Source organism: Lissotriton helveticus, chromosome 1_2 (assembly GCF_964261635.1).
Source record: "Lissotriton helveticus chromosome 1_2, aLisHel1.1, whole genome shotgun sequence".
Taxonomy (NCBI): Eukaryota; Metazoa; Chordata; class Amphibia; order Caudata; family Salamandridae; genus Lissotriton; species Lissotriton helveticus.
Genome location: NC_136058.1, coordinates 184711574 through 184737130, shown reverse-complemented (window position 1 = coordinate 184737130; position 25557 = coordinate 184711574). Strand labels below are relative to the sequence as shown.

Genomic DNA, 25557 nt, shown 5'->3' with positions numbered 1-25557 from the left:
TTGGTTAACATACGTAAAAAATCTTCTCACTGACCTAGGAATGGCTGAGTATTACCACAATCCTGAAACGATTGTTGAAATTCCAAAAAAAGAGCTCAAGGCAAGGGCGCTGAGCCATTTTGAAGAGTTACGTATTACTGTGGAGATTAAGAAACCATCTGTACAACACTCTCTAGCGGTCATGACGACTTTGGAAATGGAACCATATTTATGTTGATTCGCAGTTTGAACGATTCTTATTAGCAAGATTCAGGTTGAACATTTTTCACAGGGCTGTAGCATTTCCAAACAGAAATAGCTGGGAAGAAAGTTTAATGGCCTGTCCATGTGATGAACTATCCGAACAGTCAACAATCCATACCGTACTGTTCTGTAAATATTACTCCGCTCACCGCAGACTCTGGCTAACCCCCCTGTTGAGAACTTTAGGCCTTAGAAAATGTCGTCCCGCCATGTTGTGGCTACAATTTTTAAGTTCAGAATATGTTTGTAAAGTTGTTAGCACCTTCTTAAAATGTATTTTTAAACATAGGCTAAATCTCCAAAATAATAATTATTAAATTATCCTGATTAAGTAACAGTGACATAAATTTTAAATGAACTGAATATGCATTAGTATTGTTAAAACGCATGTAAATGAAATGTATAAATGCTTTTATGTTTTTTTATGAAAAATTGAAACCGAATAAAGATTTTACTACTACTAGTAGGATAAAATACTACTGAGGCATCAATGGGGATTTCATTGAGAGATGAGAAATGAGTCAATACAAGAATATTGTTTCTGTAAGAGATGAGTAGAAAATGACAGTGCAGCTTCCTAATCTGTGAAGATTGCCAAGAATCAAGCAACCAATATAATGTACTTCAGAATGGTTGATACTGTGTTTCTCCTTCTAGGTTTAGAAAGATCCAAGCTAAACTCCATCACACAGTTGAAGTCCCCACACACACTGAGTTGGCGATCCTACCCAGTAGGTTTTAAAGCCAGTGAATCAAACAGATGACAGACTCGTCAACATTAGTGTCATTAGTGTCATACATGGATCCCAAGGGGAAAACTTTGCAATCGTGACTGACTTGATCCATCACCCATCGGCCTTGGGTGTTGATCGCATGTACTCCATGCGCAAATAACCCGACCTAGCAAGACAGCCAACCAGTTTAGCTACTCCACAGACACTGTCTGGAGTGTAAAAGCAGTGATATCAAATCCAAGTTGCCGCACAGTAGCACAATTTGCATGCGCAATGTGTTTTGCCTGTAAACACAATATCTCTGGTTGATATTACCAAGTTTCTCCAATCTCATTTGACTCTTACCGTTACAGTTAAACACCTTCACATTCCAGTATAAAATCTTTAAACAGGCCATAGATCTAAGTATGCGTCACACCCCTTCTAAAATAGGTCACTAAAAACAATTTTATTTCAGGTTGCCTACACATATCTTGAATTACTTGGAAAGTACATGTGAATGGCCATTTTTATTATTTTCATCAAAACATCTTCTCTCCTGATCTACCCATCCTGTGTTTGTTGATTTCATCTCGTTTTGTTCAATACATTTTTCCAATTGTTACTAAACTGATTTGGCAATTTTCCTAATGTCTTGAATTTACTGTTGTTTTGGTGCTGCTTTAAGCCATTACTACCGGGGGGCTAAAACAACATTTTCTCAAAGATACTATATTTTACCTAATAAAGCACTACTTTACTAAACGATATGGAAAGGTAAGCTGGAGAGATGGGTGGGATGTGAAGGGGGGGTATTGCTTAGAAACGCTCTGAGGGGGGTGGGCTCAATTGAGAGAGCCAGAGCCTGGGAGGTGCTGGTAGATAGCTTGAAAGACCCGGAATCGGGAGAGACTATGCCACTGGGGGGGGGGGGGGTCTCCACCTGGGAGCCCAACACTTCAAGGACTGGGGGTGGAGCGCTGAGAGAGGACCCAGGGGAATAAAGGGTAGCAGACAGGATGCACCTATTAGAAGGGAGGGACTAGGATGGAGAGGGAATCCAGAGTGGGAGTGATCCTGTTACATACCTAAGGCACGATAGCGACCTGCAGAAGGAAGAGGGAGGGGAAGGTAAGAAGGGGGAGGGAGGGGAAGGTTAGAAGGGGGAGGGAGGGGAAGGTGAGAAAGGGTGCCTAGTGCAGAGGACGCGGTTACAGGCCTTTTCACACAATGTCATGTTTCTTTGCTCATCGATTAATCAGGCAGAGACTCCTGCTACTATATACATTGTACGGTTGTTAAATGCAAAAAAATCTGTTTAAAAAAAAAATAGGGCCCTTCTTTACTAACATTTGGATAGTTTGAACCTTGACCTCTAGTCTTCGCCTGGCTATCCCTTGGGTATTTAGATTACATTTTACTTACGCAGTGTTGGACGTTTGCAAAGCCTCACTTACAACGCATTCAAATAAAGGAAACAAACTTATTTTCTATGTCTATTTTTGAAAGGCAAATATTGGGGGGCAGTGTCTGAATTTACCTAAATCGGCTAAGGCCCATACCATAAGGTTGGAGACTGTACTGATTCCTTGGTTCAAACTTTCCGAGACCACCACTCAGACCCGGGGATTCCGAGCAGAACAGATGCAATGTCATTAGTGGTTCAAATCTTTCAACTGCTTTCAAATTGGCCCTTCCTATTACGGCAAGGCTCCTATGATATGCTTAACAGAAATCTAATAATAATAAAAGGTCTTTATTTAGATATAAAACAAATATCTTTAAAAGAGAATTACAGATTTGTATTATTCATACATAGTAAAACAATGCAAAAAATCAATTATTAAGACCGCTTCCCAAACAGTAAATGCATACTTAAAATGACCCGTTCTCTCAACCTATTATTTAAACTGTTCTCAGCGCTAACTGCCTGATATGTTGAGGTTTTTTTGTTTTTTTTGTTTTGTTTTTGTTTAAAAGGCATTGATTAGATTAAAACGGATGGGGATAAAGCGGTAGCAAGACTTTTTTGTTTAAAATTACGATAAGCATTCTGAATCAGGTTTGTCAGTCTTATATTTAGGTCAGTGTTACCCGGGCTCAATGCAGCAATAATAGCTTGCCTACAGGTCCGGACCCCCAGCCGATTCCATTCCCCTCTCAGCTTAAGCCTGCGTTGGGGGTCGAAGGCGGGGCAGATGCAGACCACATGGAGTAGCGTTTCTGCAGCTTTGCCGCACCCTCTGCAGGTTGTATCCTCTTCCGCGCGGCGCCAGGTGGGAAGGTTTTGCAAAAATCGCCAATCACCCATTCTAATGCTAATAAAGCAGCGTTTTAAGTACAATGAAAAGGGACTAGAAAAGTAAGTGGAGGGGTGAGGTAACGGGTTTTTAGGAACCCGTTTGGTGCCAGGGGATAACACCCGAAGACCTCTGGGTTCTCCCTGTTCCGGACCACAGAAACACAGAGGCTTCTAGTCGAGTCAAAGATCAGGTTTTATTGATAGCTACCAAGTAACAGGTGTCCTAGAAGCACGACAAACACGGGTCATGTGTTCTCAGGAGACTGTTCGTTTTTACAGAACCAGCCTTCTCCTTATATACAAAAATAATAGCTGCAAGCAAGAATTCTTGAGTTTATGATATGGCTATACACATATTTCTACAATAATACAAAAGAGCGAAGTCATGTAGGCAAGCCCGTATTTTAGATGTCCAATTCGTGATAGATTACTCAGCCAAGCCCGGAACTCCCATCAGATATCGGTGAAACCCCAATAAAGGAAGGCACCTCCTAGTCATAAAACTGGCCATAAACAGGGCGCGTGGACAGGTGTGTATGTGTGTAGAAAACATGATCTGTGCGCGGTGAATGGTTTATGGTATGTTGTACATTGATGCTATCTGGTTTGGCCACTGGGCGAGGAGCTGCCTAAACAGGTTTGGCTGGAGGCAAGGGAGTCAGTTGGGACAGGTCAGGGGGAAGTCAGGGAAGGTGGACGTGTCCTTTTAGATCAAGCTCGACCTTTAATTGACTTATCATGAGGGCAAGACACAAGATGGATACCGTTTACAAAATGGAGTCTGGGGTTTGGGACGGAAACTACGATTCAGGGGTGTTAGCATGCCTCGATCATGACGCAAATACATAGGAATGATGTCCTAATCATTATCGGTTCGTCGACACCAAATTCGTCATGGTACGTTGATGTTTCGGGACACGGATATCGGGCCTCGATACCGGGACAACAGTAGAGTCCAGAATTTTAGAACCACAGACCCTCCTTTTGCCCTCATATAAGGCAATAATTCATGTTAATCCGAGTCTAAATCTGTATGAAGGAATTCGTGGAGATGCTGCTGTAGCATCATTCTGTTGCTCAGTTCGTCCCTTGACACAGGCTTCCGTACACATGAAGTAGCACAGAGGCCACATAGTGCCGGAGCGCACTGTACACATAGGCAGAACATAAACAGAAGTGCTAAGATCATCCCAATGAAGATCAGTGTTTTCCATCCCCATGTAGCGATCAGTTCCCAGAACCACCCTAGTAAGGACCAGTCCCCTTTTTCTACGTGAAGGGAACCAGATATCTCGTGTAACTTAGAGATGGCCTGGTACACTGTCGGTGCGTTATCAGGGATGAAAATGCAACAACTGGATTGGATCACTCTACACACACCACCACGATCGGCGAGTATGATATCTAGGGCAACTCGGTTCTGAAGGGTCATAAGTCGATCCGACTGAAGTTCGGTCGTCAAGTTGCCAAGAGCTCCGGCCGTTGTACTCACGGCGGATTCAACTATCCTTGATAACTGGCGAATATTCCTGCTGTTCACCATAGGCCCCCAAAATGGCAGAAAACCCTTTGCGAAGTCAGCGAATTCCTGACCCGTGGTGTCGTCTTTACTCACGACACCTCTAGCTGTCCTTGTCCGATGGTAATCTGCTCTGGCCGTGTAGGTGGGAGGCAGCAGAAATGCGATAAAGCATGTACCTGAAAAGTCAGGGGGCAACCAGGTGTGGGCTTGGTCATGGCAGACGAAATACGTGCCTTTGGCTGCTAATAGTATAGGGGAAGTTCGAGAAGCGAACACATATGTTTCCGTTCATATACTCTTTCCTAATTGTGCTTTGGGATCCCTGCCGATACCTTGTAAACATAAGTGACCTCGGTTGGGTACTATCCAAACTGGGCGGGATTTCTTTGCTGTCTGGCTCTTACTCAGGTAAACCCCATATTTAGTTACGTTCCAACGAGTGTACGGAGTGAGTTCATCTTTGGGAATCGTAAGATAGGTGTCGAACTCTCTACTCATATTTCTTATCCCTGCTATTAGTGCCTTGTTACTGGAGTCACTTTCAGTAGAACGTGTCGGGTATGGTTCTAGGGCGAATAGGAACATGGTCTGGAAAGCCCACAGAGAACCATAATAGCTGAATGGCAGGATGAAGTATGGGATACCCTTATCAGTCGTGTGTGGCATGAGTCCACATATCCAACAGTTCGATGTGTTCATGATGGACTGGTGTTGGTGTAGGTGTTGAATGAATGAGTTATTTACAAATTCGAGTCTTCTGGCAGATTCGTGTTCAGGTAGAGGGTGAAAGTAGTGTGGAGAGATAGTAGGAGGAGGCTGTGGCCGGGTGTCATTTGAAAAGGTAACTTGGAATACGAATAGAGTATAGCCAGTCAAAAACATCGTTATGCTACACAACATTAAAATACATGTTATCAAAAACTTTCTTTTGGCCAGTACAGTGCATAGTTGTCTTTTAACGTTTGTGAGGTTGGTAGGTCTCTTTACCCTAGGAAACTCCATCCTCTAGTTGCTGCCCGCGGTGGTAGGTTGGTTCTGCCAGGGAGTGCGCTCTGTTCAGTCCGGGGTAACTCCCTTGGACCAACCAGAACCGTTGACCTAAACGTCCCCAGTTGCACTCCCCAGCCTTCAACCGCGACCCTAGCAGCAGAACCGGATGGCGGTTCGAAAATCAAAAATGAGCAAGTTTCCTGAGAGTGAGAGAGCTGAAAAATCAAAAATAGTTCTTGGGGGAAGGGAAAATCACATTCGTTCGTTTTTATTTAGTCTCTTCGTTTAGACCTTAAATTGTACCGTCGTTTTCCTGGCACGGTGTGGTCTTCAAACAATGTCTCAGGTTCGGTAGTGTCCAACTGCATAGACTGTGGCACAAATCCTTGTAAAATACGATCACTCTCCTTTTCGGTACCAGTTTCTTTTAGACGTGCATCGCTGAAAGGGATGAAACGAGGTATGGATTCTGTCTCGGAGTCGGCAATTCCTTCGTTGACCCACCGGTCGTATGGAAGGGGCAGAGGGACCCGTTTACAATGGGTCCCGTGCACCCAGTTCTTTTTGCCTTCCACCGGAACCGCTGATCTCGTGGAAAGAAGTACCAGGTAAGGTCCGGTCCACCTCGGCTGTCCGTTGTTTGTGCGCTGAAAATTCCGCACCAAGACCCACGAGCCGGGTGCGATGGAGTGACCTGGATCGTCAGAGGCTGGCGGAGAGGAACTGTGAACCTGTTGGTGTAAAACACGCAATTTAGTTGTCAATTCGCACAAATAGTCAAGCAGTACGGGGTGCTCTATTTCGCTAAGTTTGTTTGGCCTTGGCACGCCCCAGACGTTGGCTGGGCGGACAAACACTATCTCATGGGGGCTAAGTCCTAATCTGGAATGGACTGTCATTCTGGTTGACAAGAGTGCTAGGGGCAAGGCGTCAGGCCATTTAAGACTTGTGCAGGCTTGGATTTTGGCTAATTTGAGCTTCAAAAAGCCATTGTAGCACTCTACTAATCCAGCTGATTGGGGGTGATTCGCAGAGTGGAATTTTTGTTGGATGCCTAAACACTCACACACTCTCTTCATCACGCGTCCTACAAATTCACTTCCATTATCACTCCAGACGATTCTAGGCATGCCAAATCTCGGGAAGAACTCTTTGACAAGGGCTTTGGCAGTTGACAAGGCTGTATTGTCCTTAAGGGGGTACGCTTCCACCCACATGGAGAAAGCGCAAACAACAACGAGCACATACTTCAGATTGTTGCATCTCTCCATGTGAATGAAATCGAGCTGCAAAACCTCGAACGGATACGTTGGATGCGCAAAATGACCAGCTGGAGTTGGGGTTCCCCTACCGGGATTGTACTTCAAACACGCCATACAGTTTCTGACCACATTCTCTGCATATTTCGGGATATTACTATTTTGCCATACTGGGGCCAATACTTTACAGATTCCTCTCGAACTGATGTGTGCAAATCCGTGAGCCATTGTTACTACTGCGAGTACATATGCGTTAGGTAATAGCCATCGCTGGTGTTCTGACAATTCGACCCAACAACCATTCGCATCTAACCTACCCTTACTTTCCCTCCATTCATTCACCTCTTTCTCAGTTGCCTCGGCTTGTATAGATTTCACGCTTTCAATGGTGTCCTCACACATTCCCACATCAGTAATCCATCTAGCGGGACCTACAACATACATCCGACTCATTGTGTTCCTTGCAGTCTCTTTCGCAACCTCGTCTGCAAATGCATTCCCGCGGCCAACATCATCCTGAATCTTTTTGTGTGCACTGCATTTTACAATGGCAACTTGTAGTGGCAAGGTCAGTGACTGGAGGAGCTCATTAACTAGCTGACCATGCTGTATCTTTGCACCGTGTGACGTAAGAAATCCGCGTTCACGCCACAATCTCCCAAAACTGTGAGCCACACCAAAGGCGTATTGGCTGTCAGTGTACACATTCACTCGCTTTCCTTTTGCTAGCACACATGCTCTGGTAAGCGCAATTAGCTCTGCAGCTTGTGCAGAATTATGGGAAATGCGCGCAGTCTCTATAATGGTGTGTAATGTCGTTACGGCATATGCTGCAGTCGTATCACCATTCGGCAACTTGAAGCATGAACCATCAACCCATAAAGTATTGTTACATTCAGGAAGGGGAGTGTCCTGTAAGTCTACTCTCCCTTTTGTCTCTTCTTCTGTCCTAAAACAGCAGTCATGTTTATCAATCTCGTCTGTTCCTGTCGGAATGGGTAATAACGTTGCGGGGTTCAGTGTATCACACCTCTTTATGTGGATGTGACTTGCTAGCAGTGTAAGTTCGTAACTGGATAGTCGAGCGCTGGTAAGGTGTTGTGTCTTCGTCCTGTTTAGTAAAATGTCTACTGCATGTGGAACCATAACGATCAGAGTATTATTCATGACTAATCCAGCGGATTGTCGGATGCAGACAGCTGCTGCGGCGGTAGCCCTCAAACAACTTGGTAGGGCTTTAGCCACAGGGTCTAGAGTTGCCGAAAAATACGCGCATGGGCGCTGTCTGTCCCCAAAATGTTGTGTTAAAACTGATAAGGCACAACCTTCCTTCTCATGGACATATAATGTAAAAGGCTTGCTGTAGTTAGGGTTTCCCAACACAGGAGCCGAACACAATGCATCACGCAACTCGTGGAAACTCGTCTGGCAATCTTCAGACCAAGGCATAGGATTTGGCGTGTCTTTGCAGAGTAGTGCCAGCAAGGGTTTAGCTAGTAGTGAGAAATTCGGTATCCATTGTCTACAGTACGATGTAATGCCCAAGAAGCCTCGAACCTCTCTCTGTGTCCTTGGGGCACTCAGTTCTGCAATTGCCTGTATTCTTTCTGGTGTCAGTCTCCTTCCCTCCTTTGACAAGATGTGACCTAAGTAGGTTACTTCTTGTCGGCAAAATTGTAGTTTGGAAAGAGAGACTTTGTGCTTCATATCACATAAGTGATGCAATAATGATAACGTAGCTTTCTTGCAAATCTCTTCAGTGTCTGCAGCGATCAGCAGATCGTCTACGTACTGAATCAGAGTTGAACCATTCGGTAGAACAATCGTGTCTAGTTGTGTTTTCAGGGCCTGACTGAATATTGAAGGGCTTTCGCAATAGCCTTGAGGAGCGCACTTGAAGCGGAAGCTTCGTCCTCCTAAATTAAATCCGAAAATATCTCTACTCTCCTCAGCAATCGGGATGCTGAAGAAAGCGTTCTTCAGGTCGATCACCTAGAACCAATTTGCTGAAGCTGGAACCATTGTCAATAAAGCAGTAATATCGGGGACAACTGGAAACTGTGGGATAACTATCTTGTTCACTTCTCTGAGGTCGATCACGAACCTATACACAGGGGGCTGTGAAGGATCGGTACGTTTTAAAACCGGTAAGACTGGACTGTTACAAACATTTCCTGTTGTTTCTTCGATGACGTCTTTATCAATCAGGTCATAGACAATCGTCAATAACGCCTTTTCACATTCGCTAGATATTTTGTATTGGGGAATACGTGGCAACCTAACGTTGGCTTTCAACGTTATGACATACGGTGCTATCTCCAAACGACCTACATCATTAGAGCCGTTTGCCCAGAGTTCATCAGGAAGACACGACAATTCAGTTGCAATACTTTCTTTTGACACATACATTGGAGAAACTATTTTCTTACCTAAAGTAAGCTGTACTCCCAATGGTGAACAGTACAAAGTCGCATATAACCTTTTTAGCAAATCCAAACCTAACAAATTTTCACCGCAACCTGTGGTAAGAATGAGGGGTGCTTCTAATTCGCACGGGCCAATAGAAAGAGATACAGGACTGGAGATCGGGTTTCTAACAGGGGCGCCAGAGAAACCTACTGAAACATTCATTTCGCCGGACAAAGGTGCGCCAGGAAGTTTTGAGTGCATGATAGAACTTTTTGTAGCACCAGTATCCAGCAGAAATGGCTCTGACACTCCTGAGGCGATTACCTCGACATAAGGTCCATTCTGATCTACTGGAACTGAAACAACTCCCTCTCCTTGTCCATGGCTGTCCTAGCAATCATTACCCTCATTTTCGTGTTCGGTGTAATAGTCGTCAGCATAGTACTGAGCTGACCTAGATGATGCATTATTCTGTTGGTCAAAGCTGTTCATCGAATTCTGAGGCGGAAAAGAAGTTGTATTCTGCGTGAAATTTCCACGGCCCCTACCTCTAGGGGCATGTTGAACACCTCTTCCCCTTACACCTGAAGCACCGCTCAGACGTCGCGCAAGAGCCGGACAATTACTTTTAAAGTGACCCTCTTCCTTGCAATACGCACATTGATTCGGGCCATAAGCAATACGCTGGTGGGAAAACTCGTTTCCTTGCGCGTTTCTCGAGTACTGCTGTTGTGGTTGATAATTGGGCTGACTAGCCGTACGAGGCGGATAAGCTTGCTGGAGAAGAACTTTAGTTTTTAAATCTTTCGTCTTTTTGTCGACTTTATCTAGCTCGTCTTTGCGCCTATTTTCATAGTACTGGGCTGTAGCTAAAATTTTAGCTGACGTAGAGACAGCCCAAGCACTCTCTGAATCTTTTAGTTTATTACACAGTTCAGGTATTAAATTATGTACGAACTTGTCTACAAACAATCTTTGACCACCCTCGGTAGCCATATCCTGACCACTATGATCGGTGAAAGTCTCCTCAAATCTTGTGAAAAAGTCAGACACATTCTCATCTTTCTTCTGCTTGCACGCAGATAGCTTGTCCCAGTTTACGCGTACCTCGGGCATTATCGTTTTCATGTACGCGATAATTCGACCGGGAAGTTCAGCTATTAACGGCTCAGGTTTAGAACCACCAATTTGTCTAGCATCGATAGCGGCAATGTTCGCCCAAGAGTCACCTAGTTCTTGGTCATGGTTCGTATGACGTATTTTGCTCCATAGAGGATGTGGAACAATGTTCCCGAACAACATGTCTATGTCCGCTAAATTCATTATACATGAGCTTGCAGTTTGCGATAACTCCTTATAATACCCAGTCGGGTTTTTACGAGGATCAGGCAATGTCTGCTTTAGTGCTAAGACATCGGATCTTTTCCAGGGGACATGTACCCATACACGCTGGAAATGAGGCAGAATCGGTGGATTCGCATTCGCATCACCTTCCCTCCAAACCGGAGGAACCTCTCTCATGGGGTACTGTCTCGCTCTTTTCCCGTCTGGTGCATTGTCTTCATGACATGATCTAGAGACGTTTCCTTTACTCCTATAAGAGAGCAATAATTCTATCGCTTTCTCAACATCTGCACCTATAATCATACCTTCATAGAACTTAAAGCGTGTACGCCATAGTTCGTTCATTGTATATTTGGGATCATTTGTCTTTACATCTTCGCCTAGATATACACACATTTCTTCGAATACGTATCTCTGAGTGGGTGCATTCCATTGACGGAAAACTTCCATAACAGACTCAACATCATATCTAACAGTGTCCGTAATCCATTGGCGTGCTAGTTCATTCAGCACTCGTCTTTCCTCGTAATCAGGCTTTTGACTACGCAACTGTCTATGTTCTGTTTTAGGGGTCGTTCTAGGCGACCCGAAGAAAGGTGAAAGCAGACCAGTGACGGTACCTGTCACTCTTTGTCTAATAAAAGGAGAAGCTTGCGGAGGAGCAAGTGCATCGGAAAAAACAGGCTGAGGCAAAGAAGAAGTAGAGGCAATAGTAGAGGAAGTTGAAACAGTGACAGACGTAGTATCATAGGGAACAGTTGGAGCTGTAGGCAAAGTGGTAGAGGTAGATGGAGTATGTAGCAAAGATGGCAGCCTTTGAGAAGGCTGCGCCGGAGAAGTAGGAACCAGCTGAAGAGTAGCTGGCGTGTGTGCAAGAGCTATGTTTCGTGCGCCGGGGCGTGGTATAGAAAAACGCTTTGGCGTTGTAGTAGCGTCTAACGCATATGGTGGAGGTGAGCTTAATAAGTGGGACATTAATGGATCTTTCTCGGATCTTTCCTCTTGACCTTGTCCCTTATTTGGTAACATCGGGTAGCATTTATCTACTGCTAGTTTCTTGCTCCTAAGTATTTGTTCGTTTTCTTGCTCTTCCTCGTTATCCCTGTATGCAACGGCAGCTTGCACCATTGACATACCTCTTTTATTCCTTTTTGCTAACTTTATTTCTTTCTGTTTGGCTTCTTTGCGCCATAAGCGAAAAGAGTCAAACATCGCCGGCCGGGCTTTTCTCTTAAATAATTTGACCTCTAGGTTATCTAATATTTCTGAGTCGAAACTACCATATTGGGGCCATTTTAAAACACCATCCTTGCGGGTGTATTTTATCCACACTTCATTATATGTGATAGGGCCTACGCCGTGCTTTACGTAGAGCTCGTATGTTGGAGTTCCAATCGGAGGAACCGGACAGGAATCCTCTAATCGGGAGTCCTTACTACAACCAAGACAAAACAAGTTTCCAAGTCTGCTAAAACCAGGCATCTTTGCTCACTAGTCTAGCTTCAAACTTCAAAGGATTATCTGTTACGATATTTCTCGTGAATACACAAGTCCTTCGGCTTTGGGGCTTGCAAGTACCAAATCAAGGCGTATCTCAAGGATACCAAAAACTAAGGACAAACTAAGGACTGGGAGACGCTCCACTTATACTTAACTGAAGTATTTGAAGATCGGTGACGTCGCTAGAAGACTCGTCTATCGTTTCGCTCTACCAAGGATCACTGGGTCCAAAACAAGGCGATAGTCAGGGCAGCAGTCCTTCGTAGCCGTCGGGACGCGGGGAACCTCGCAGCAAAGACCTTCGGAACCACGTCGACATACAGGGGTCGCTGAAGTGGCTGGCCGTCCTCCGGAATTTTCACACTAAGCTCCTCACGAATATCTGGCTTGGACCGTCGCCGCTTGATACCGCCCTACGTTGGGCGCCAACTGAGGTAACGGGTTTTTAGGAACCCGTTTGGTGCCAGGGGATAACACCCGAAGACCTCTGGGTTCTCCCTGTTCCGGACCACAGAAACACGGAGTCTTCTAGTCGAGTCAAAGATCAGGTTTTATTGATAGCTACCAAGTAACAGGTGTCCTAGAAGCACGACAAACACGGGTCATGTGTTCTCAGGAGACTGTTCGTTTTTACAGAACCAGCCTTCTCCTTATATACAAAAATAATAGCTGCAAGCAAGAATTCTTGAGTTTATGATATGGCTATACACATATTTCTACAATAATACAAAAGAGCGAAGTCATGTAGGCAAGCCCGTATTTTAGATGTCCAATTCGTGATAGATTACTCAGCCAAGCCCGGAACTCCCATCAGATATCGGTGAAACCCCAATAAAGGAAGGCACCTCCTAGTCATAAAACTAGCCATAAACAGGGAGCGTGGACAGGTGTGTATGTGTGTAGAAAACATGATCTGTGCGCGGTGAATGGTTTATGGTATGTTGTACATTGATGCTATCTGGTTTGGCCACTGGGCGAGGAGCTGCCTAAACAGGTTTGGCTGGAGGCAAGGGAGTCAGTTGGGACAGGTCAGGGGGAAGTCAGGGAAGGTGGACGTGTCCTTTTAGATCAAGCTCGACCTTTAATTGACTTATCATGAGGGCAAGACACAAGATGGATACCGTTTACAAAATGGAGTCTGGGGTTTGGGACGGAAACTACGATTCAGGGGTGTTAGCATGCCTCGATCATGACGCAAATACATAGGAATGATGTCCTAATCATTATCGGTTCGTCGACACCAAATTCGTCATGGTACGTTGATGTTTCGGGACACGGATATCGGGCCTCGATACCGGGACAACAGTAGAGTCCAGAATTTTAGAACCACAGGGGGCTAGCTGATTATAAGAATGAATGACTGCCCACGCGTGGCTTCGTTTTGAGAACAGTGCTTTGTCTGTGATGAGTGATAGCGATCTTATGTTTTTTTTAATTGCAAGTTTAAATGCAGACTGACTAGGATTAAGGGCCCAAAGGCCATCTGCTGAAATGTGTTCGATGTAATTCTTAAAAAGTCGGCCAAAAGTTCCTCCTGGGTTTTTCTCCATTATTTCTTGCTAAACTAGGGACTCTAATGTACCCGAGTTTGATTGTCGTAATTTATGACAAAGATTAAGAAATACCCCTATACAGGAAACATCGTAGTTCAGTAACCCCAACTCTAGTCTGATCTGTGGGGGGATGCAGAGTGTGGCAACTGGAAAACCTTTTTATAAATCTTTATCGTATGTCGATTCAAAGCAGTGTTTAATTTCCCATTAAAAATCCCTATGCCATACGACAGAGTGGGACCAACTTTCGCTTTCAGGACTTCCAAGAGAGGGGACAGGGTGTTGTTGCTTTAATGGCAATCTCTTTGCGCTGCTTTATGAGGTTGCCACTGTAGTCCAAGTGGACCCCCAGATATTTGTACGAATTGCCTATGGCGAGGCTATTGTTATTAAAAGACCATCCACCACCGGCATATCGCTTTTTCCCAAATACAACAACCTGGGTCTTCTTCAGATTAACTTATAATTGATTTTTAATAGTGTATTGTAGTAGTGTGTCAAGAAGCCTTTGCAGCCCCACCCTAGTGAGGCTAAATAGAGCCAGATCATCAGCATATAAAAGGTTGCTTAATGCCATGCCTCCTACCTTTGGCGAGTGGCTGTTTACGCCATCCAGGGCACTGGATAAGTCGGCAATGAACAGGTTGAATAAGAGAGGGGCCAGCACGCATCCCTGCTTAACCCCTCTTGTTGTAGAGATTTTTCGCGAGAGATGCGTGCCGGACCCCAGCTTTACTCGAACCCAAGTGCGGGAGTGCAGTTGGATAATTGCATTCAATAAATTGTTAGGAATTCCCCACTTCCTCAGCTTTTCCCAAAGGGCCTCCCTGGGGACCCTATCGAATGCAGCTTTGAAGTCGACAAAGCAGCAAAACACAAGCCTAGATGTTAAAAGGGCTTTGTCGACAATAGATGACACCACTAGTAGGTTGGTCATGGTCCCTGAATTAGCGGTGAACCCGGTTTGGTTCATTGGCAACCTGTTGAAGTCATTTGCCCATTGCCTCAGGTCCTCCAGAAGGAGCCCTGCATAGTGTTTCGCCTCGATATCCAACAGGGCTATAAGTCTGTAGTCCTGGGGGGCAGCACGCGAACCTGATTTGTAAATCGGATGAATAATTGCACCCCGCCACGAGTCTGGGATTGTTGCAGTTCTCAGGGCATAGTTAAAAAGGTTAGTTAACAATCCAGACCAAAAGGTTATGTCTGATTTGAACAAGTTTTGTGGCAGGCCATTAGGGCCAGGTGCTCCATCTTGTCTAGCCTTTGTTATCGCTGTGGTTGTCCTGTCATCAGTCACCGGGTGTGGGTCGTCAGGCCGGTGTGTTGCATCGATGGAGGTTAGCCCTTTAATACCAGAACCAGCACCCAATTCTGCTGGCAGGCCCTGTCCTGCCGGATCTGGATGATCTTGTGCCTTGAAGTGGTCCGTAAGATAGGTTGCCCATTCTGCTTCTTGAATGTTTGCATTTCCGAAGCTTGAGTAGCTCAGGTATAAATGATTAATTAAAGCCCAGAATTTCCTGGCATTTTTCCTCTTGCTCTCCCACACCAGCTTGCACCAAAAGTGGTTTTCGTAAATGAGCTTGTCCTTGGTGATTGCCGACCTGAAATCCTTTTGGGCTCTGTGATATCTGTTCAAAATTTCACAGTTGCCCGGAGATTTAACGAGTTGCCATAGCGCGTTGTTCCTTGCCTTTTTGAGTGATTTTGTGTTTAGAGATGGTGCAAACTTGCGGGTCTTAGTTCGACTGTGACCCTGCGTATTAGCTGGGAAGCGTCTAGTCAGGTGGAAGCAGAGCGACGTCCAAGTGGCGATCGGTGAGGCGTCTAGATTATCATCGTCGTTTGTGAAGTCCTTACATACTTGTAGGATTTTCTGGCCAATTTCGTCGCTCCACTTCAGGCGCTTTAGATTTTCTGAGTATATTCCCTGGTGGATTGGGAGTGCTAATTTATGAGTCCCTGGCCTTATATTGAAAGAGAAAACCTGGGGCCTGTGGTCGCTTTCGGTGCGTGGAAGAATACTGAAAATGTCTAGATAGTGTAAAAGGTCAGCATTGCAGATAGTGTAATCCAAGTAGGAGTATTTGCTACCATTAGACCAAGACCAGTTTGGTGGAGTGTCCCCTGCTGACCTACCATTCATTACCAAGTAACCTGCACTGTTGAGCCTCGACACGCAGAGCTCTCCTAGATCGCTATAGGGTTGATTCAGCGGTCTGGTTTGAGTTATGGCCTCAATGATGTAATACAGGGATGGCTCCTCGGTGTCCGCAGTTAATCCCTGGAATAAGTTAGTATTGAAGTCCCCCGTAACAATACAATCCGAAGTTGGATAATCAGCGGCCAGGTTGCTCATGATTTCAATTAAGCGAGCCAAGTGAGTTTTTTTGGTGCAGGAGCTTGGATTGATATATACATTTAAAAAGAGTAAAGAGCGAAGGTTTCGCCACCGATTGATTTTGACTCCTAGAATCCAATCTTCTTTAATTGAAAGGCGTTTAATTGAGCCCTTTAAATTTGTGGATATATAAGTTGATAGGCCTCCTTTTGCATGACCGTGGGGGCTATCCCTGAGGGCTGGGTTCCAGAATTCAATAAACCCGATGATCGGGTGGCCATCAGTTGCCCAGGTTTCCTGAAGGGCTATTGTTGTATGCTCACATAGGAAAGAGAGTTTCTTGACTCTCGATTTTGTGGTGAAGCCCACTGATGTTCCAGGAACATGAAATGAATTTGTCATGACCTTGATGATCGTGTGTAATTGGAGAAACTGTTGGCCACATTCGCACGTCCAAAGGCTTATTTATTGTACCCACAAGCCCTGCCGCTGGGGTTCATTCTGAACTTTTGTTCGACAAATTCGCGGGGAGCCACCACCATCCTTGGCTGGGATCAGTGTCAGGAACCTCTGTTAGTGGTGTTTTACAAAGTTCTTGGGGTCCTGATGTGTTTTTTAGGATCGAGTATGGTCTTGCAATGATGGCCGATCTAATGCTCACGACTTGTTGAAGTGGTGGAGATTGGGGTAGCAGGGTAGTGGGGTAGCCGGGCGTGGTGTATGGGTAAACTCTGAGGCCCCAGCTTTGCAAGGTGGTCTTATAGTCCATAAAGGCCCCCACCCAGCTGGCCGACTTAAAGGACACCAAGGTTGCCTCAGATGGTTGGCTGCCTCTGGGGGGAAGAAACTCTATGGATTCGATGTGCTTCGAGGCCAAGCCTTCAAGCCCCGGGATGCCCACCGCTAATTTTAATATATTTGATCTGTTAAGAATGTCTTGGCGGCCCTTAGATTTATATTCTGGGACTAGTAGGAGCTGATGATGGGGCGAGTCGTTTTCGTTCGTTTGATCAATCTTATGTGATTCGTTTGGTGGCTGGCCTACGTCCAATTCTTGTTTCTGTTGCGACTGCCGATATACGGCCTTCGGCGAATGTTGTGTAGGATTGGACCAATTTACATGTTTATTATAAATTGTTTTTTTAAAGGTCATTCTGGGTGTGACATTGGCCGCTCCGAGTAGGACTAAATCCAACACTAGATTATTTTTTGCTTGATTTGTCGTGGGCTTCGTTGTTTTTACCTTGTTGATTTCGTTGGTTTCCGTCCCTGAAACTTCCGTAGCTGTACTAGGCTCGTCTGTTACTGGTTCCATGGCCGATTCACCCATATCTGGGGCGTTTGTCTTGCCATGTAGGGTGTCAGAGCCTGGTGTTTCTTCTTGAGGGTTCATTAAAGGTGATAAAGCACTCATCTCACCTAGAGACTTGTTGTTCGCCGGTTTTTCAAAAAGGGGAAAGAGCTTCCGGTGTACCGTATTAACGCTGGCCCTGATTTTATTTCTGTTTTTGCGTTGGCGTTTACGTTCTCTCTTGCTGCACGGTAGGGGTTGGGGTTGGGGTTCTTCCAGTGTGGGCCCAATAAGGGGCGCTGACCCAGCCCTCGGCCCTATGACTGAATGATTAACTCTAACTGGGCGTTCACTTGTAGCCCCGCCATTTTCTGTCATGAGTTTAGATTGTGCAGCACTCATCGGCAAGGTTTGTGTTTGCCCGCCAGTCGCCTCCCCATTGCATTGAGTTGAGCAGGGAGCTGTTCCGTCAGAAGACTCCGTTTCTTCATTGGTCATGAGCCATGTGTTGGCAGGATAGTGAGGCGAAGCGGACTGGTTTTGTTGTTGCAAGCCGGGTTTTGTAAATGGGGAGCCTCCCTTCACACACTTCACTTCCTTTATTATATCCGATAGCAGTTCAGGAAGCGAGGAAAGAGAGTCGATGATAGGGGAGCAACAGCAAACAGATTGTATTAGCTTTGTGGACGCTTGGGCCCCTATGATTAGGTTATTCAACTTATCGAGTTTGCTGTCAATCCCTGATGTAAATAGGGCTAGAGTATTTAAAAGGTCGACCTGAATCTCTAGCTTTTCTGAGTGGTAGTTTAGAGCAGTGACTGTGTTCAAATGTCTGAAGAAGTTCTGGCCAGACACTGCTCCCTGTGTGCTCCATTTTATGAAGATTTTTGGTGGGTATTGGATTGGGAGAATTTTGGGTGTTTTTGAAGAAGAACGATAAGTCCGCTAGAAGCTGCTCGTTGGGGTCGGAGGTTTTTGGCTGTTTTTGAGGTGATATCTTAGTTGCAGCAGATGCGGCGTGTGGGGCTAAGTCGGGGCTTTGGGCAATTGACTGCTCCTTTGGAGTAATTGTATTTTGGAGTGGGTCGAGTAATTGACTGCTGTTTGTGCCAGCGATGATGTTTTGACCGTGAATTTGAGCATAAGTTAATTGGGCAAAATAGGTTTTTGAAGGGTCCGTTGGCGCCCCCGGGCTATGTTGGATTAGGTGATGTTTAATTTCAGGCAGCTGTATTAAGTCCAGAGATGGTCTTGGCTGTATCAAATCAAGAGGTGATCTTGGCTCGGGCTTGGGGTCCGCCAGCTGAGGTTGTAGTTGGCCGGCTACTTCTGTAGCCACTGTAGAGGGAGAAGGCGGCTGACACAATGGTAATTGGGCTTGTTGATTAAGTTCAAGGTTTTGATTATGAATTGCGTCACCCGAGTAGTCCTTGGGCTGATTGCTAGTCATTCCTCCAAAGATGAAGACTCCTGGAGGTTGGGCCGAATTTTCAAGTTCAGGCACCCATGATTGGGAGGGTAGCGGACACCAAGAGGAAGCACTTGATTCGGCTGAATCAACCGGGGCTCCGGACCTCATTAGCCCCAGGGGCAGGGGCTGTTGCTGAGGTGACAAGATAATCATTGGTGGGTCTTTTTTAAAGTAGTTGAGCAGACTCGAGGATTTTAGGGCTTTTGATTTTTCCGTGGTGCTAACTTTGTATATGTCTCTGCTGGAGATCTGCAAAGGTTTTGCCATTTTTTCTGGAGAAGTTCTGGGCGGGTTTTGACTGCCCTGATGGAGCTCCACTTCTGGATCAGTTTGTTTGGATCTCCGCCGCTTGGGAACTGCTGCGTTCTTCCTTACTTTCCCTGACCTCATAGTTTCAGCTACTGAGGAAGGGACTGGTTCTGCGTAGGACTCCCAGTGCGGGGAGCTGCCAGATGAAGCGGAGTTTTTTTGTTTTTTTTTTATTATCCTTTCTTTAAAGAGAAACCGGGGAATAATCTGTGGTTTAAACAGTGACTGTGGGATTAGCTAGCTAGCTAGCTAGCTGACTGGCTGGGTAGCGGGATGGCTGACTGTCTGCCCAGCTTTCAGTCTAAATGGTGAGCTGGCTGCGTCCCCTCCACAGGAGTGCTGGGCTTCAGAATTTCTGCGGCGTAGCGTATCACGGCTTCACCGCCCGGGGGCCACACCGCAGAGGCACCCCCCCACTCCGCTAAACCCGCCCGCCTGGAACACGGACCCGCGGCAGCCCTCACACACCGCTCCCCACGTGCCCTATCGGGGGGTCGGCTAATGGCCTCGTCGCTGTGTTGGTTGCAGCTCGACGACCAAGGCGACTCACCTGATGGACTATGGGGGCAGTGGGGCTGGCCGCCTGCGGAGCCCGGGTCAAGGCAGGCACTAGGAAAGAGAGCGGAGGGAGCAGCCCCAGAGCTGGGAGAACTAACCAGTTGACCAAGTAGGTGCGCGAGGTCGGAGAAGGGGGTGAAGAGGAGGGGCCTGAGCAGGCCCTGGTGGGCCAGAGCAAGCTAGAGCAGCCCTCAGCGTGCGCAGGTGAGGTGAGGTGATCGGGGCGCGGTGCGGGTACTCACACGAGCGGCCAACAACAAATGGCAAGCAGTTTGAGGGGGATAGTGATAGGGAGGGAAAGCCCCCCGCAGCAGCAGCGGCGAAAAGCCGAACGCTGCAGGGACTCTCAGCCACACCTTACACCCCAGCACAGAGTCAGATCGACTCGTCAAACTGCTCGACCTCAGCCTATGCTGACTTACCAGATGATGGTCGCTCTGCACCGTCTCCACCGGCCTCTGCACTCAACACTTCAAGCACCCGAGCCGATAAGCCGATGAACCTCGGGCAGAGCTGGACAGGGCAAAGCGCAGCCCTTATCACCGCTACCTCGGCCTTCAGCTCACCGCGGTGCCTGGCTTTGACGCCGGCTCTCAGCCCTCTCAGCCCCGGTTCCTGCTCACGGCTCACTTCCTCACCACTCGCTGCCTCGCCGCCTTGCCACGCCTCCCTGGCGACACCATGCACAGTCTCCGTTTAGTGGGGCGCGGCCAAAAACACAACAACCTAAAAGGTTTAATTTGCCTGCTCATGGGCAAACAGAAATCTAATCACTGTGTCATGATTATGCCCAAAGGAAGATTCAATTTGTAAAGAAAAATGTGCTGGAAACTCAATTACTACATGAACCATAAAGCAATATGAGAAATGGCTTAAAGAAGGGACCCTCGTTCCCACCCTCCCTCTCTGAAGTCACATACCAGTGGAATTTTACATGCGAGTTTGTTAGTGTGACCCTACTTTCCCTTCCCTTGAGGTTCCTTTGACTTTCTCGTTTCTTGGCTCGATTAATTGCTAGTTGGCTGGTAATAATTGTTACTGGCCCAGGGTGGGTTTCATTGAGTAGAAGAATCGCACCAGAAAAATATATATAGTCTTGCAAATCGAATACACACGATAATATTAAATGTTAAAGAACAGAGACCTAGCATGGTTGCAATGGGTATTAATGGAAACAAGAAAACGGTACCCCTGGAAAGGATTATGCTTTTGTGCTGTTTCTAGTTTTTAGGAAATGATCTAAAAAATGGCATATTTTTGAGCCCATTTGGCCATTCACTAGGCACAATACCTATCTACTTACATATTATATAAGTTGTAAAGGCAATTTTACAGTAGATAGGAAAGGTGCAAATGATTACCCCTACAAACACATACCACACCCTGACTTCACTTATTTGAAAAGTTCCTACAGTGAATGGCGCCACTGACTGAACCCATAGACTAACATTATATGGAAACGGTGACCTTCACTGCACTGATATTCGTGGCTTAGCCACAGCCAGTAGGTACTTCCGACAAAAACGTACTAGCCTGTTCCTTTTCTACAAATTCGTCACACAAAATTGCCCCGAAAATTGCAGAAAGCTAAAATCATGTTACATAGCAGATATAGACTCCAGGTCCCTGCTGTGCTCTTTGACACAGAACCACTAACCGCAGAAACCAAACGGACTGTTTTCTTACTACTGAACCCTTTTTCTTGTTTAATCAGCCATCCTAAGTCATGGCGATCACTAAAGACAAGCAAGAATGGTCAGTACATTTACAGAGAATCAATAACAACCACAGACAATCAAATTCACATAGAATTGGGACCACACCAAGAGCAGGAGTGCAAGTATCCATCACACAACACTCGCAGAATATGGCATGACACACAGTAAACCCCAAACTGGAAACATAATGTAGGAAATAATTGTGATGCACTAAATTAATGAGGTTCACCTTTCATTAAAAGTGTGTATATGTAGGCTTTTTATCTACTGAGTGTAACATTGTATGTCATGCACCATTAATTTCACTTTCTGAGATAGACAGAATAGTTAATAAAATGGAGTGAATCCTGTGACTTCATATTGATAAAATCGCGCAGTGTTAGCTCATAACTTTTTCAACAGGATCTACTGAATGGGGACAATTTCGTTCTGTTAGAAACTTCTATTTCCTCCTTATTTCCCTTAAATTGCATTAAAATAATAAAATAGTAATAAGTGGATTCCACTTTACCCCATAATTTGCTTTTCTTGCCATCTAATTTGCCTTTTCTTATCTCATAACCTGACCAACCCTATAACATAGTATTGTCCCCCGCTGTTCCATAGTTTCAGTGGCAGTGCTATGCTTATGGGTCTGGTGCCAGCCGGACCTGTAGCCTGACAACAGCATGAGCGCTAACCTTAGTAGCCTGTAATTCCTAAGTTCACCATCTGGCCTGGCCAGCATAGAGGCTCTAAGGTTAGCTGTAGGATTTGGGTGTTTCTCATAATGAAGGTGGTGGGGAGCATGTATGTATACTAATACTGTAGAGTCGTGCTCTTAATGCTGATGCCATAATTTTGGGACTTAGTGGCAGTGACCGAGACATATGTTTCACACTTATGGCACCACGGCCCTGCGAATAAACTGCCAGACTCCTTGCGTTTTTACCCCTATGGCTAAACAGCTAAGGGGAAAGAACACATCTGTGCATAATTTTTTCCTCCAGCAACTGCTACATCTAGAAGTTGTATGACGAAACCATGCAGGCATTTACCCTGCACTCCTTTACCACGCAGCCATTACCCCGCGTTACTTTAGCACACATTTCGTTATTGTTTGTTTTAGGGGGCGCTGGAATTTGGAATAGTATAAATTACTATTTCAACTCCAGTCTATGCAACAGGAGAAAAGGTGTTGGACTTAAAAATCCAACACCATCCCAACAAAGCGCCCTTTACAGCAAGTCGTTGTAACGACTTGCTTGCTACAGTAATGCGTGGTAATGTTGCATGCTGTATACCAACCTCATTGTAAAGGCTGGTCATGATAAAGACTGCGGGGTAAATGATGTTTTCCACATGTAGTGCGAGATGTCTGATGGCAACGTCAACAAGTCAAGAACTTGGTCACATCATGTGGGTGGATGAGATTGGTAGATTATCAAAGGCACATGGAGTTTTCACAGAAGAAAGTCTCATCAATAGGACTCGTTGGTCCAGGTGACGATTTAAGTGGACAGAGCCGGGCACACTTAGCGATGTGGCCTTTCTGGCTTACTTTTTTCCTGGTGTTCTTACTGGGCTGGTGGCTTGGTGGGGGTTGTAATAAACAGTGAGTGGGGTGCAGTTGAATAAATGCATTTTTTTTTTACAGTTTTTACTTGCGTGAACTTGACCCGAATTGGGTATCAGAGCGCTTTACATAGCACCAGTTGCATTACATGAGGACACATTAATTTTTGTTAGGCAAGGGGAGATTAAGTGATTGACCCAGAATTACAGGATGTTCAGCATCACTGCCGAGACTTGAACCCAGTTCCCCAGATTAGAGTTGGACCACCCTAGCCATTACGCCAACTCCTCTCCCCTGTGCTGCACAGAGCCACTAAGCAGCAAGGCACCTCCTTCATATTATGAAAATACCGGTATTTGCCTAAGCACTTGGTCTAGTAAGACATGTCTGTGCTTCATAAAGATTACTGGAAAGCAATCTGGGGGTTCGTGTGCAAAGGAGTTTTGTGGTCTCATTGCGCCTTTTTAAAAAAAAATATATCAGAGCCCTTGTATGAGTGGGCCAAGTGTTTCCAACATGTGAATCGTAAATAGGATAGGGAAAAAGAGAGGCACCGCCATTACGGACTTATAATGGAAGTATCCATGGTTTGGGCTGTAACCACAGTCGCAAATCATTGATCAGTTACGAGTTACTGATCACCAAATTGGGTTGAAAATTGATTCACAACGGGGAAACTGCCCCTTTAGAATGGATTTCACTGTAGGCAATTGTCTTTGTGGCTTCAGAGGGAGCAGGCCGAGACCCATGGGACCACTCCCCAAGAGAAGCTCCCAAAAAAGCAGCACCTGTCCCCTTAATGGACAGTGCTAGATTTATGTACAAAATATGTTTCCTGTTTGGGAATACATGCGCAAGGATGGAGATCTGCTATCTCACGCGGACCCCATTCCTGCATCAGCTGCCAATTGAGAGCTTCCTAATTAATAATCATTAGGACTGTCATTTTGAGACCTGCTGTGAATGTGTAATTTGCAATGTGACCTACCCCATCACAGTGTGCATCTGCATTCAGTAAACCAATCCGCGTGCCCATTGGTGGATTGCGAGTCAGTATCATACATAAGGCCCAGTCATTCCCACCCTAGACATACGTTCTGTGCTTTCACATGAATCTTCATTTGGAGATTTCAATGAAATCTTGAAATACGATAATCACACAATTACAACCAGCAGTAAACTCTATTAGTCGAGTAATTACCACTTGCTACAACCATTCTAGGCGATCAATGCAAAGCAGGCAGGCACAATCATGTCTTACTTGGCTTGCAGGTGGGCCAGCGCGTCTGGAAAGCTGTTGCTTAGGAACAAGTCGAGGGCCGTCATACACTCGCCGAGGGCAACGTTCAGGTCCGACTGAGATGCCCTGTGCAGGAGAGACAGAATTATAACAGTATTATGCTATTAATAAAGTCTGCATCTAAGCACATCATGCACTCATCATGCCATTCTACGGAAGAAGAAGTTGTTAAATAGAGCTCTGGCTTTCAAGACTGCCATCATTTACTGCAGAAATTACATTAAATTAAACTATTCAAGAAAATCACAAACAAAAATGAGTAATGCACTGTTCAAATTATAAATGTGCAATGCCACGGATATTACAGTGAGCTCCTAATTAGAAAACAGTTCCTCTACGAGTAATTGCAAGGCAAGAAGTGGTCTATTTAGTTGTACCCTTTGCCCAATAATACCCTGACAAACTGTTAATTGATTGTAAATGCATCTTTATAGTTAAAAGCTAAAATCTAACCAATTTGTGTGCACAGATGAGATGCAAATACATCATGAAAACGACTTGTATGATTCACTCCGTTTCCTAAATGAATACACGATTCTGGATTTAGGTTTGTCAGAAAGAAATCCTTTATGTAGCTATTTACATAAGTCATCAGAAACACCAAAAACCAATAGAATATTCAAAAATTGACAGTTAAAATTCAGGTACGATTCAGTGAATCAATTATATTAATGAACACTCAGCCAACACGCGTTTCTCCCTACAGGGGCAGGTTAGCAAATCGTTCCTAAACGTGTAATACCTGAAAGTGAAAACTTTGCTACAGCATAACATTCTGTTGGTGAACTCAAGATCAAAAGTGATAACAAAGTGGCACGAGAGCCATTGCCACATACTGGCAATCAAGCCCATTTATCAAGAGAGGGGCTGCCCAAAAAAAGCACACAAAGACCCGAGAACGTCAGGATTTCATGGTGAGTCTGTGTGAAACAATGTACCATTTCAAGATGCTGATGAAACTAAATTGCCTAGTCATGTCCCGATAGGTCATACAATATTTTCATCTTTACTGGTCTTTATTTTGTTGTGGCAAACAGCACCTTGATGTCAGCCTTGATAACTGCATATATTCTACGGGGGGCGTGGCTAGCAGCCTAAGATGGAGGTCACATAAGCGACGAGCTATGGGCCGCGCCGCCAAATCTGAAAATTTATCTCTGGACCCCTTCCTGGGAG

At 45.4% G+C, this 25557-nt stretch overlaps 1 protein-coding gene across 2 annotated transcripts in view; it reads right to left on the bottom strand.

Annotated features, from left to right (window-relative positions):
- Positions 1 to 25557, bottom strand: part of TTC39A (tetratricopeptide repeat domain 39A) — a 648505-nt gene that overhangs the window by 357649 nt on the left and 265299 nt on the right. For both annotated transcript variants that reach the window (XM_078670870.1, XM_078670862.1), the window contains exon 2: positions 24343 to 24447. In XM_078670870.1, the coding sequence (XP_078526996.1) occupies positions 24343 to 24447 (105 nt within the window). The remainder of the gene's footprint in view (positions 1 to 24342; positions 24448 to 25557) is intronic.